General features: G+C 40.6%; 1 protein-coding gene across 8 annotated transcripts in view; it reads right to left on the bottom strand.

Moving 5' to 3' along the window:
- The window catches only part of DOT1L (DOT1 like histone lysine methyltransferase), a 75,733-nt gene that overhangs the window by 50,441 nt on the left and 10,471 nt on the right, over positions 1-14,821 (bottom strand). For all 8 annotated transcript variants that reach the window (XR_014685940.1, XM_084498528.1, XM_084498530.1 and 5 more), the window contains exons 2-5: positions 9,128-9,171; positions 6,567-6,641; positions 3,911-3,974; positions 2,150-2,378 (exon numbers count right to left, since the gene is read on the bottom strand). Coding sequence is in view for 7 of the 8 variants with exons in the window: in XM_084498528.1 (XP_084354654.1) it covers positions 2,150-2,378; positions 3,911-3,974; positions 6,567-6,641; positions 9,128-9,171 (412 nt within the window). In the remaining variant the exon portion in view is untranslated. The remainder of the gene's footprint in view (positions 1-2,149; positions 2,379-3,910; positions 3,975-6,566; positions 6,642-9,127; positions 9,172-14,821) is intronic.

The raw sequence follows: 14,821 nt of genomic DNA on the forward strand, positions 1-14,821 counted from the left end.
GAGGATAGCCCATTTACACAGAAAACATATTGCTGTTTTCCATTTCATTGGCTGCCGGCAGGAAGCGGCACTGGTAATTGAAGGGGTGGAACTCCTGCCTTTAAACCATTACCACTATAATGCTGTCTGGCACAATGAGAACTCTAGTGCTGACAGGGTTTTTTGTTGTTTCACTTTTTTATTCCCTTCCTAATTCCCATTTTGCATACACATGCAGATTTTATACACATGCAAATACAGATGTACAAATTTCTGCAGGGTATGGGCAGAACATGATCGGAAGAATAAACATTTCCCTGTTTCTTATTTCCAAAGAGCAAGGAGGACAAAGACTAAAGGGAAGATCAAGAACACACTGTACTGACAGAAATCACAATACAGCATAACAAGTTACTAATCTTTTTTGTTTTGTTTTTGTTTTTGTTTTTTAACTACTTTTTTTTTTTTTTTTAAACCAGAATTTAACTGTATTGTGACCTCCATTTGCCTAACGATGATGCATACCTGCATAAATTCCTCCCACTTCCACAAGCTTCTGGCATCACAAAGACAACAAAAATGGCCACAGCATCCTGGAGTCTAGCCCTGCTGTTTAGCCACTGCTGTATGCATATAACTACTGGAAGGACATTAACATTATTACTATTAATAATATGCTATGACAATGTTCATATTTACACTACACTCAGTACTTCATTGTTTACAATTTACAAAAGTTTACTCCCTTCAGTATAACCTCAGGAACGATGCTGTTTTCAATTGTTCAGTGCTCCAAACATTGGAAGTCGAAGACTTCTGAATTTAAACCATATCTTTAATATGTGACTCCCTATACCTTGAATTTTTACACCGTTGATCAGCCTCCAAGATTAAAGTGGGGAGAAGGTTAGCAATAAATACCTGACTTCAATTCTGATGGTACTAGGTACAAATATCCAGCATTTGACCTTGATCACACACTTCATCTTGTTACATGATCAGCAGAACTGCAAGGTTTCAGATATCATCTTCTTTAACCTTCCTGAACAAACAATTGCAAGTATCTAAGGCAACATTTTTTTTTCTTCCAGATGGAAAATAGTTTATCAGATCTGATACCTTTCTAAATGTCTCGTTTGAACATAAGCCATCGAACCAGGAAATCTAATATATAAATTCCACAGAGGGAGGAAGGGGTTGGGGCGACCCTTCCCTGATAGCCCTGACTGGAGACATACTAAGTTGTGGGGAGAAGGATGGTAGTCATGCTTGTGTTTAAATCTAAATTAGATTTGTTTTTAACAAATTAAATACATTTTTTAAATATTTTCCCCAGAAGCCCTGCATCATACCAAAAACAAAACCAAAACATAACTTCATTTAAAACTTCACAACCAATCCAGTAAAAGGGGAAATTCTTATTACTACTTTCCTGCTCTAAACCAGATTTTAGCAACAATAATAACATCATCTCCTTGCTCATAATATCTGTTCCACATGCATTTGAGTTGTATCTGGTTTCTTTACCAGATAAAAACATCTCCCTTTAAAACTCTAACCTAAACAACAAAATGCAGTTGCAGGTTACTCGACAGATTTTGTGGGGGGTCTCACAATGCAGCAGTTAAAACTAACCATAAAGCCTTTATTGACACACTGAAAAGTAAACCAGAGGGGAAAAAAATGGTTAATTTTCAGATTACATTCCAAGTGTTTCATGCTGTCATGGGAGAAGTCAGGAAATCATGTTTTCATATACGAATGGCATAAACTGAATTCACAGAAAATGGATGAATCCTTAAAAATTAAACTGCTGTTATTATCTTTTAAAGCATCATTTTTAATATTGTTTCTTCTTTGTAAGTGTATTCACCAACAGCAACAGACACCAAGAGTTTTCTGTAATAAGGGTTTATTGCATTTGTAGGCTGACATTTCACCACAGGGAAGAACGTCTGGGATGTCTGCTTGGTCTACTTAATCCTGTCATGAAAAGCAGAAGCATCACTGGGGATTAACTAGGAAAGGTGCTTATTCTATAATGCAATCCTTAGTCCTGGTTTACTTTCCAAATGTGAGGTTTTGCCTTTTTTTTCCTCTGCTCATAAGAAAGGAAACAACAGTGAGCAAAAAGAAGGAAAAAAAAAAACTTAAGTTATTGGTCACTCACCACTGCCCAGGTCAACAAACAAATCATCCTCAGTCATTTTAATTTCATCTATCATTTGGGCCACTAAGTCAAAGGAAGTTTCTCCATAAACCTCTGGGGAAAAGGGCTCATAGTTGTTGAGTTTCTCAGGATCAGTCACCGAGTGGTTATACACTTGCTGCAGGATGTGACGGAGGAGTCCGTTGGAGGGACGTGTGTTCAGCTTCATCGGTTGGGTGGTTCCCTTCCACTACACATAGAAAGCAAGAAGACATGAACCCAACGTGAGGACAACAGAACATTACCAGAACAAGGCTGCGTTTGTGTAACACAGAAATGAGAGAAATTCCCTCCCATCCCCTCTCTCACTTGGTCCAAGATGCTCTGTAAATACAAAAACAGTGAATGACACTAAAAAAATACACAATCGCGATTGGTTGTCTCACCTCAACTAACAGGTAATTTAAAATATGCCTGATAGAAATATGTGGTAAAAAGAAAATTGAAGGGATGTAAAAATCAACAGACAATGGAAAGCTTAATTCTGAGCATATATGGAGTAGGAGTGCAAGTTTGTTCACCCCTTTTTTATTTACTGATCACCACTGAATAGTACAGTCGCTGATGTTAACTGTACTGTCAACGTAAGAGCAGTTTTGTTTTTTATCAGGAATTGTAGGATGGGAGGGATCATATGTACACAAACAGGGAGTGGCAGGAAAGAGATGGCAATCAAGCTTTCTTTTTTCTTCAAAAAGAGAACACTCCCTCCTAAACAAAGTTTTTAGTTTAAAAAATGTTTACCTTTCATTTTGATAAGGGAAAATAAACAAAAAGGACAACTCCAGAATCCTGCCTATATATTCCTGTATTTGAAATTCAGATGGAAAGAAGAAAATTAATTTTTAACAATTAAACAACATATGAACAAAGAAGCCTAAATCCAAACGAGAAGTTTTTAGGGAGCTGAATGCCCATAAAGTGAAGGAACACCTGGCAGAAAAAGTCTTACTGCCTTGTATTTTTCAAGTAATTCATACAAACACATTTGAGAGGGAAAAAAACAGCCTTATTTTCAAAATTAAATAAAATACTAACATTAACTCATTACTCATGTTTTACTTCCTCCAATTCAGCCTTTTAAAGGAATAGGGAAAAAAAAAACACCTTGTTAAATTTGTCTGAACACAGAATACATTCTAGTTTTCCCCATCGGAGTGATCCTGAAGAACAGAGCAGCTGAACTGAATGGTAAGCAAGGAAATTCCTAAGCCATGGATCACTGCCACAATACACAGGAGGGTTCATATGGATTACTTAAGTACCCATAAGCCACAGATTTCCACAAGCAAAAGTAAATCTATATGATAAATCCTTGTGAAACATTTACAAGCTAAATACACAGAAACCTTCCCCCCACACACCCCACCACCAAAGGTAACTCAGCTATTTCAAAGTGCCAAAACAATGGAGCTAAATGTGTGCACAAAACATGATGGTTTACAAATCTACAGTTTGGGGGAAAATGTTACTATGCTTTTTCTTCCAGTAAGAAATGCCTTCCAATACTAGCTCTTTGACTGCCCTATTGTGATCAAGAAAGCAAGGTTTAATGTAAGATTTATTAACTCCCCCCAGAAAATGGAAGTAATGAAGTACCAGTGATGCAAATAGACTGAGACATGATCTGGCCCTAAATTGGTCACAACTTTCAGATATTTACTGCATGTGAATTCAAACCAGCACGATAAACATCGTGACATAACAAAGGTAAATACATACCAACTGATGAATGCTGTCAATGGCTCGGTTGTACTTGTCACAAAGCCTCTGCATGCTTTCAAAGCTACAGGGGAGAAAGAATGTGGGGTCAGTTAGATAGGGAACTTTAAAAGGCAGGTTTGAAGGTACAACCTTTAGCCTTTCTGTCTTTATAGAAACTAAGTAGGTGGCTATTTATGGTTTGTTTCTTGCAGTGCATATAATTACTTACACAGCTTTAGGTCATTGCACAGTTTCCTTCAAAAAAAATCCCAGTTGACCAGCAGTACATGATACACATGTATAAGCAACAAGTTCTGCAATAGAATACAACCTATTTGTGTAGTGGAAGAAAAAAGGCACTTAAATTTTGGAAACTGAACATTAATATAATATTAGTTCCCTTAGTGAACAGGAAAATAATTTAACTTAAACTATGATTTATCAGAAAGTTTTCTAATCTCATAGTCCATTACTTTCTTTTCATGTCCTCAGATGCACAGAAATGTAAGACATTTGTAAATTGTTCTCCTTTGCTCCACCAGCTCTCCATGATAATCAGTCCTGGGGCAAGCAGAAACTAACTTTGTGCCTGAAAACAGACAGAACCAGCACACCCATCAGAAAAGCACAGTGATTGCTTTGTGGGTTGGTCAGGATTACAGTCGGTTCAGCCAGATGCATTAATAACAGAAGCTGAGAGGATTAAAAAAATCATTTCAGGGAAAAAAAGATATTGCTAGGAACATCAGCCATTACATAAGCAGATCCCACAAAGCAACAGGGGAAAAAATACAAGGAGTTACAGTGCAAGATATTTAAATCACGGCCATCCCCAAATCAAGAAGAGGGAAAACCAGGGGACAGGAAAAGAAGGTGGCCCTTCAGCCTCTCATGAGCCCCATGTTATTGCTGCACTGACTAAGGCACCCCACTGAGGAGCACTGCTGACTTCCACTTCAACCTTTCAGCTGCACACCTTTAATTCAGTCTTAAGGCAAGGCAGGAGTATGAAATGAGTTTGTCCACACGGTACATGCATTCCTATCATCCACCACTTTCTGTTCACATCCATTTGTCAGTCCATCTGCTAAAAGTAATTTTTCCTGACAATTTTTTCAAGAAAACAAAATAAATTAAAATCATTACTGAAATTACAAGTTTATGACTTCCTTGAAAAGTTGCAGAAAGATAAGCGAGGTGTGACTTGTGGGAATAGATGGGTTGTTTCTTTTATTCGGTATCACTGCTGGCAACACAGACACCACCCAGTTAGACATGCCCAGCCAGGCCACCAGAATCACAGAAGTTAGCAAAGTGTGGATTGGGCTCTTCTCCCAAGCACCAAATGATAAGACAAGGAGAAATGGCCTCAAGTTGCGCCAAGGAAGGCTTAGGTTGGATATTAGGGGAAATGTCTTTACTGAAAGGGTTGTGCAGCACTGGAACAGGCTGCCCAGGGAAGTGGTTGAGCCACCATCCCCGGAGGTCTTCAAGAAACATGGAGATGTAGAACTTAGCAGCGTGGTTTAGTGGTGGACTTGGCAGTACTAGGTTAAGGGTTGGACTGGACGATCTTAAGAGGTGTTCTCCAACCTCAATGATTCCGTGATTCTATGATTTTAAGTTACAGCACTGCAGTCTCTGTGCATAAATAATGCATTTAATGACAAGGGATGCTGGATCCTGATTTCTCCTTCTGAATTCACCAGGAAGAAGAGAGGGACTAAAACATCTTGCAGTGAAAGAGTTGAAATGAAATGCCGAGAGAAGGAAACAATACCTTAAGCAGATTGTGATAAAAGTACCTGCATGGGGCTCAGGACAATAGCCAGTGATAACTTAGAAAAGGATGGATTTTCACCTGCAATTCTCATTCTAAGTTTAGCCATGCTGTGGACTTGAACATATTCAGTCTTTCCCATGACAGCAATTAAAGATGTTTTTGCAAGCTACAGCTTGAGGGTCATCTTTTTGTCCAGTCTCAGAACAAAAAAGTCACTGCACAGAACCTCAGACTTCTCCAGAGACAACGCAGGGCCAGGGTCTGCCTCTCCCAGCCTCAAGGTGAATGCCACGTACTATACATTCATTTCCAGCTGTGTGTGGAATAGGCCTTCACATGCAGCCACAACCATCCTAAAATTACTTCTAGCTGCCTAAAAGAGCAGTATGAATTCTTTGCCTTTTAATTTATCCCTCCACCCAAACAGCGTCCTACTTGCACTGCGTGCTAAGCAAAGGAGGAACGGGAAGGTTAACCTCCCACAGGCATGGCAGGCGAAGGACACAGTGCTGACAGACAGTTCTGGCATGCAACTTTCTAAACAGGAATTCTTAGTTACTACAAAAGTAAAAACCTCAGTGCCATTCAGATTCCTAACGCTGGATGCAGTCCAACCGCACAGATACCGATCATTGTTTCAGAGTGAGTAATTCCAACGTACACACCAGAGCTCAACTTTCTGCTGTGTGGAGTTTCCAATTATGTCCTTAATCCAACAGCCTTTGCCAATATTTCTGTTACACATTTCCTACCAAAAATAACTCTGCAGAATCTGAAGCCAGTTCTAAAAGAAAACTTTGGTTCGTAGTGTCTAAGAATAACTAGTTACAAACTGATTCACTATGAACCGTGCTGGCCTGTCCTCCTGGTGGGAAAAAGTATTCCTCTCACCTTTTTGTGTCATAGTCAATTAAAACATAGTTTTCCATAGCAAGCTTGAGATCTGGGATTTCTTCACAGACCCACCTGGAAGAAAAGAAATAGAATAAAAACAACATATACAATTACTTATAGCAAGGCAGTCTGTCTCAATTCTAAACAGGCATTGCTATGTATTACAAGAGAATGTTGCAGCAGACATGAAAGCTCACAATATTACCAGGAGTAAGGCAGAAATCACAAAATGCTAATTGGAAAGCTGCAATAGTTCATCTTTGTGTTTAATAAACAGTAAGGTGCCCATAGACGTTGGCAGTAGTATGAAGCTATTGAAATGGCTTCAAAATCAGGTGATAAACATATTCAATTTATCTAAAAATATTCAAAGCCATATATGATGCTAATCTAACATAAAATGTAATGCAGAAGTGCAGGATTTTGAAAGGATTTTTAACAAAACGGATACTATAACAAGCTTGACAAAGCTGAATGTGGATAAGACATTTCCTACAGCACCCCAGAACAACACTGCCAGCCATTCATTGCAAGGATATTCTCCTCTGTGTAGCGCTCTAATCTGCTTTTACACTTCAGATGACCCAACCTGAAACAGATTTTCAAGAGCAATTTTAATAAAAGACCCCTTTTTCATGCTGAATTAAAGCTCCATATGTTGTTGTCATTGGTAATGGAAAGCTTGCACCCTCTTACAGGGCATCTGACAATGGTATCTCACAGGAGATCTTCACTCTTGAAAAATAGTAAGATTAATTCTTTTCAAAGACAACTTCAAAGCCACATAGGCTTTGGGCACACTTTCTTCCAAAAACACCAAAACAGGAAAGCACTATCATCACCATCAAGAAACCTCCGAGAAAGGCACAGGATGAATTCCAACAGGAGTGGCAGTTTCTTCTTTATGTACCTTGATGCATGGTTCAATTTTGAAGTGGTGAAAAATGACAAGAGATCGAAGAGGTCTGGTTCCTTCTGGCTGATTCACTCTTATTATATAAATAGGTATATGCAATTAAAAATAAAAGTTTCACAACCGTGGCTGACTCTCTTCTGGTGAATACCTTATCCCCCTGAACATTTTATAACTTTAATCTTTGTGGGTTTTTTCCTCTTAAATTAGGCAAATGGGCAGCCAACAGCTGCTTACCTCTATATCTTGAAGACAGAAATACTTCTTGACGTTCTTCTACATCAGACTTACATAACCACATTGTGGTTACTTTGCACAAGGCAGACAAAGGCAGTATGAAAGCCTGCTTTCACTGCAATCAGGTTTGAAACAAAGTTGTGAAACATTTCTTTGACCAAACTGCTTTCTAATGCAACTTTCCTCTTGCTTTCAGGTAGCATAGCACTGAAAACACCAGCACAGATGATTGGTAACCATTTTCAGCAGCAGCTTCTCAGCACCAGCACAAGTGAACTGGGAGTAGCAGTGGCAGGGCATCTCATGCCAAGCTTTTACAGTCAGAAAAAGATTTCTTTTAAAAATAACAAAGTCTCAGCTCTAGCCTCCAGCATAGCCACTACACATTCCCTCCTACCACAGCCCATGGTAAAATATTTTGATTTCATCTATGTAAGTGGTATTATCAACACTGCTACTTAGCTCTCCCACTCATGCTGGGAGCAGCTTCCTGGGCCATCTGGGACTGAGCAGATTCCAAGCTCAGGTGGCTCAGAGGCGCTGCTCTTTGCATTGTCTCTACCTGCACTATCCAGCCATGAGAACCTACTGCAGGAAACAGCCCTCCAACCCAGATAGTCTGTACAGTGAAGCTCTAAAACAGTTAACGCAAGCAGTTTTTAAACAATCTGAAGTCTAATACTGACCTCAGATGTTTGGGGTGTTTGTGTCAGCATCAAAAAGGTAGCTTTACAGCAAGTCACTTCCTAATCCTGCTGAAACAACAGCAAGCCATATCATAGCCACAGGTTGTATTGACCCTAACACTGTTTGGAAACACTCAGACTTCTTACAATGTGTGTTTGACTTTCACCTTTAGCCTCCCATTTTTCCCCAATATTGGTCCAACTCTACCAGCAGTCAAGAGGAATGCTAACAGGGACATCAATCCCAAAGGGATGCTGCACCATTACAACAACAAGGAGAAAAGGGAGAGGGTGAGGAAAAGGATGTGCTGTTGATTCTTCAACAGGACCACAACTTTCAACACATGCCAAAAATGTTTTTTTGTTTGTTTTAACTTTTCTCGTCTAAAGGTTGAACACAAACTGCCTTCACTGGTTACCGAAGCAGAGTTGCCTCAAAGCATTGCAACCTTTGCTATAAGCAGCACCAAACGTTAAGTATCACTATTTATTTTTAATCCTGTTCAAAAGAAAATGGAACTTAGCAAGTTAAAACAAAGTTAAAGTTTGACAGGAAAAAGCTAGAGATTTTTGTTGCAGAAACATCAATTCAGCTCAGAAAATAATTTAAAGCTAAGATGTAGTTCTGACTGCTGCCCTCCTTCATATCCCAAGATGTCCATCCACCAAGACACAGAAACACACAAGAAAGGGTTCCAGCAATGTCTGCATTGAACACTTACCGAATTGTCTCAATAATTTCATGAGCAGCATCATGGTGTTTGTCCTGAAATAAGAGGAAAAACAGATGTTTTTAAAAAGACATTAAATGTGCTGTTCTTCAGAAGATTACAGGAATCAGTCTTTTTCAGTACACAGAAGACATGTGTACCAAGGAAGGAGTCTTTGATTGACACCCACACCATTAAACTAATCAAAATTAGACCTCTAAGAAAAAAATAAGGCTTAAGGAAATATTTTTTTCAAGCCTCTATGAACTAGCATACACTTAATATGAAGGATCTATCATTCTACTTCTTTCTTTGTCATTGCCTGAAATCAGGAACTGCGTATCCGATACCATTGACAATTTTATTGTTATGCAGAAGGTACATGACTGCAAGCTGCACAACGAACAGCTGATTTCATCGACCTAGTAGCTGGTACACCCTCACATCTCCAGACGGACAGTCAGATGAATGCAAAGAGAATGGCTTTCTAAAATAAAGCATCAAATGAGCAGTAGGAGCGGTATCAGTGTAAAAATCTCACAGCACGAAGAAGAGAGACCTGAACACACAGACCTCTTTATCAACTGAAAAACAAAAACCACCCACACAACACATTAAAACTTGCGCACTACAAGTATACACTAGACTGTGAGGCACAGATGTTTGTTGATATTAATTTGGGAGTTTACTCAGGAGCACAAGCGCGTTTAACAAGCCATTCCAAGCACACACCCATAAAGCCCTTGTAGCTGCATCTATATGCACCATGCTACAAAAAAAAAAAGTCTATTTGGGGGAAGTTACAGGTGTTCCTATATATATTGTTGTATCCATCATGTGAAGACGTGGTTAGCAGAGTCCATCTGCACAGTTTGGGTTACATTTAGACATTTGTTTCTTAAAGTGGCTTTGATCTTTTAATTAGGAGCCCAGTATCTAAGGACATTTCAGAGTTAAAAACATATAGGCTAGCGCTCTCAAATAAATCCCTTGTCCCTCATCTTCTGCTGCAGAAGTGTAATTTCTATAGAATTACCATGGGAAATGCTATAGCAAAGTGCAGGGCCAGGTAACACAAAGCAAAGGACTGAGGCAGGGGAGGGAGGCAGTGGAAGAAGAGAAACACTAATGGACAGATGACCTGAAGGCTGGGGATTATTTCTACTTCTTCAAGTCACATGCTGTAAGTCACATAGAAGCTTTTCCCATCAGCATTGCAGCTTTCACATAGGCATGAGGGAACAGAATTCCCCCTTATGTAACCAGTTCATATGCTCAGGACCAATCAGACCTGGAAGAGTTCTCTTTCCAGAAACTCACACACATCCCTATAAATATCCAGATAAAAAGAATCTCATGACTGAGAGGGGCAGAAATCAAGGCAAGCATTTCTTAAGTGTGTTATGGTGAAGGTACAAAGTAATATTTTACAAGGAAAAGCTTTGATTTTCAGAACAGCAAAAATTAACTCCATTCATCAAGGGGTCACATGAGAAAAATGAAATGCTCCTGTTGCGCTATCAGAAAGGAGAGGCTGCCAATATAAGAGCAGTCAGGACATTTAGCCCAAACCAGCGGCACCAATAAACAAGGAACCAGCTTGGAGCATCAGGAAATAATTCTACTGGCAAGCCTTGGCTTAGGAAACAGGGAGGTTGAACAAGAATCCGCTCCCGACTCTCATTGCACATGAAGAAAGAAAAGGCACGAAGAAGAAAAGGCATACACAGGAGGAGGGCTCGCCTGTGTTTTTATTTGTTATCTGCGAAGTACGAAAATAACCCAAGACAGCCAGCTCATCCATAAACATCCCCTGTAAATTTTCACCTTTCACTACACGCAGAATTATCATGCTGTAAACCCCCTGGGCTGATCTAGCTCTTCCAGTAAGCTGTGTTCCTGGATAGTAAGAATACGGTTTATCAACATAAGCACATTATACCGGAAAAGTGAATTCACACTTAGAGGGGCATAACCTTTTTCTCTGAAGAAGTTACATTCTTCACACTTTCAGTGCTAGCAGAGCACAATTAGAAACCCTTTGTCCTATAGGTCTTCATGACAATGCCCCTACAAATATCCAAAACTGCTTATTTAACAGATTCCTTTGTCTTGGGTTAAAAGTGAAAAATATATAAATACCACAATGCGTGTCGACAGCTACAGACCACCCAATTCAAGCAAGTGGTTTTATTCATGCAACCCCATGCCTCCATGTGGAAACTCCTGCCAGAAGGGGCCTTTCAGAGCTCGGTTTGTCTCTTTATCTAGCAGCAACCAAGTTCAAAAAAGCTCCACGTTTACTGCAGCTAAACTTCTTGTGTTGCAACACTCACCACGTTTACTGTTCTCTCCAATATGCTTTGTACAGGTAGACAAGCTCCTAAGGTCTCTTGCAAGTCTTGCAAATGAAATCAAAGATGATCTAGCGTTTCTTCAAAGCATAAAAGGCCATGGAAAAGAGAGGAGCAAAGGAGGGAAAAAAATAGATCTAAAGGAAATACCAATCAGCTTCCCTTTCTTTAGGGACCACTTGTAGCTCTGTTTCAATGCTACAGTTGTAAAATTTAACAAGAACAGACGTTAGCCAGCCCCACTCATCCCAGCTGCGTTCGTGACACTGACAGAGCCTTCAGCAGCTCATGGAGCTTCTGAATGGAAAACTCACCAAAGCAAAGCTGCAGCCTCCCTGGGTTCAGCACTGGCAGCTGTCTAGCCCCTTACAAGCAGATGGGCTGCTTTTGGCTGGACACACAACTGTGATTGGTGCAGCAGTTTTAAGCTGCTCTTTCCACAACCACATTGGGAGGACCATGAAGCCGGCACCAGGCGGGACAGGCGGTGGCCAGCAGCCAACACCACACATTTGGAGGCGGACAGAAGCCTGCGCAACTCGGACACCAATTCAATTTTTTCAATCCCCTTCCTTTTTCAGGCAGCAGTAGCCCACAACCGTACAACATTGCCTGTGAGAGCACAGCCTCACACCCTATCTGCTCTCCCAATGCTTTGTCAGCGAAACTTGCTGGTAAAGAGCCTCCTACAGACAGACCGGCCATCAATCACAGAAAACACTGTGCAGAAGCCTTCTGGACGAGCCTCAAGAAACAAGCCTACCTGCTCTGTGGGCGGTCACAGGAGGATGCCTTGGTGCTGAGGCCAAGAGGAGGCCTGGTCATCCTGCGCCTCGGCCCCAAGCCCTCCGCCAGCCTCCTCGTGCAGATCGAGAGGCCCCCAGAACCTCCTGGGCCACGCGAGCAGAAGCTGTTTCACGACAGAAGAATTCCACACTTTAATGTGGCCTGGGCACATTAAAAAAGTTGCAGACTACAGGAACTGAGAATACTCAAAGCTACTCATAACAAGTGAAAAACAAAAACAAACACACACTGGTAGTTATTACAGCCAACTCTCTCTAACTGAAATTTATAATACAGGGTTCTTGTCTTCAAGTTAAACGTTTGATCTAAAACTGAAATATGATCTCCCAGATAAAATTCAAGTTTTTGCCAAGACATTTCACAGGAAAAATGATGGAAAGAAAGCAGACGCTTTTTCAAAAATCACTTGCAAGAACACAGTTTTGTATGGAAAATGGCAGAGGAAAGTTTCAGGGAGCACAACTGGGCCAGATTTCCCCATCCACGTTCCTACAACTCTAACGTCAGGAGTCTGAGGGCCAAGGCCAGAACCACATCCACTACTGTGACTTGGAGCACATCAGTGTCCAGATGCCCTGCCAGCACACGTTCCTGCTCCTGCACGAGCCAGTCTGCCCTTTGGCACACAGAGATAAGGCCATGGAGCAATTTTTTAATTATATATATTTATTACTAGTGTTATTATTGAAGAGCTTGATCTTTCTGTTTACCTCTTCCCTAAGAGTTACCCATCCTGATTTTTCCTAGTGAGGACTCTTTCCTGTAGCTTAGGCTCAGCTCTCTTGATCACAGGAAAAAAAAAAAAATATATATAGGAAAGCTTCTGCAGGCTTCAATGCAGAAGTCAGCCAGCCCTCTTGCTACTAAAGACATTTTCTATCTTGCAGATGAGAAGCACTGCAGGTGTTTTTAAAAGAACAAATAGGAGTGTCCAAAAGCTCTTGACAAGTAGTATTTTCATGTAACCACTATTTTCTATAATCACACACTTTTAACCCTAGTTAAAAAACCTCATCAGTATGACTACAGCTTTTAAGTTTTCAGTAATTATCACAACTATTAATGTAACATCTACAAAGAGAACAATCACACTACGCATCATACGAGCAGTGGCAGACACATTTCAGTTATAGATAACTTTGTTCTGCGAAGCACCAACTTTTTCATAAAAAAAGTAGTTTTTGCTAAACACCACGAGAGCAAGCAGGAGTGAAAATAACCATTTATTTTTGCCAGAACGCAAGCTCACTGCTATGAAGGAAGGTCACAAGGAACACAAAGCACTACCCACTCTTGCACAAGGTGTGGCTGTTTTGGTCACATTATTTTTCAAGTAAACTTCATCCCTTAGGAGATCTCAGACATTATTTTGATGTAATTCTGTAACCTAGTCTCTCAGGTGCATTTGTAGAGGACTGGTTATCTCACAGTGCAACTCCTCCAGCTCTAACCCGAATCCCTAACCTAAAGCAACAGATTTAAAGACTACACATTTATTTCTCAAACACACAGAACGTGTTCAATTACATCAGACAGCTGACATTGCCTGAAGCAAGGAACAATATCCTAGTGCCCTTCCAAATTCACATTTTTCTATATTTAGGTCCTGCATATGAAACTATGCTTATCCTGTGGGGCCTGGTGGGTAAGCACTGTTACTCTGCACTTCATTTTCCCCACATGTGAAACGTGAGCCTAGCGAGATCTGATCAGCCTACACAGCACTGCACACTAAAGGCAAACAGCCCAAACCTGGGAGAACAAATGGTTTGAAATCCTGGGTGTGGCGTTGGGGAAATTAGAAGAAAAAAAAAAAAAAAAAAGCCTGTGCCTTTCTATCAGTAGATCTCCAAGCACCATACAAAGGGTTTGAAGATTCCTTATCTGCGTTTCACAGATAGGAACATTCTGTGCATAGTGACTGCCCAAGACTGAACTGTCCTGCAGCAAAAGCAATTCTCACCTTTGCAGAACTGGTTCAGTGTCTGACTCACTAGACCACACTTCCTCCTCCTAAAACAGGCTGGGTGGCCAAAGTAGCTCTTCAGAAGCGTGCAAGCAAGTTGTGGTCAAGCATTCACAAAGCAGGGGAAAGAGATCTCCTGTGAGCTCTTCACTGCCCACCAGATGAATCCAAATGACTCAAACACCAAAATCTGACACAAGGAGTTAAAAATGCATTAAGAGCAAGATTTGTGTACTTTTTAATGATTAGATCCTGTCCTACTTCCCACACTTCAACCACATCACACTGACTGCCAGTTACCAAATGCTGAATCCGCTCATGTTTTCAGCAGAAGTCACTTGGATCACCGAATTCTGACCTACCACCGAAGACAATCTTATTTAACCTGCATGATGCGGGAGGTCAGTCTCACTAGCCTCAGGGTTTAAAACACAGCTTGGGTGCCTGTAGCAGCAGTGGTCCATAAATCTGAAGGAGAGGATGTTACAGCTGGAGACAAGATGGTTAGCAGAGATCAAAAAGACAGATTAGGAAAAGCCAATCAATCTTGCAGAAGACTAGCAGGACAAGCGCCTCTAA

Source organism: Aythya ferina (genome assembly GCF_964211825.1).
Source record: "Aythya ferina genome assembly, chromosome: 26".
Classification (NCBI taxonomy): domain Eukaryota; kingdom Metazoa; phylum Chordata; class Aves; order Anseriformes; family Anatidae; genus Aythya; species Aythya ferina.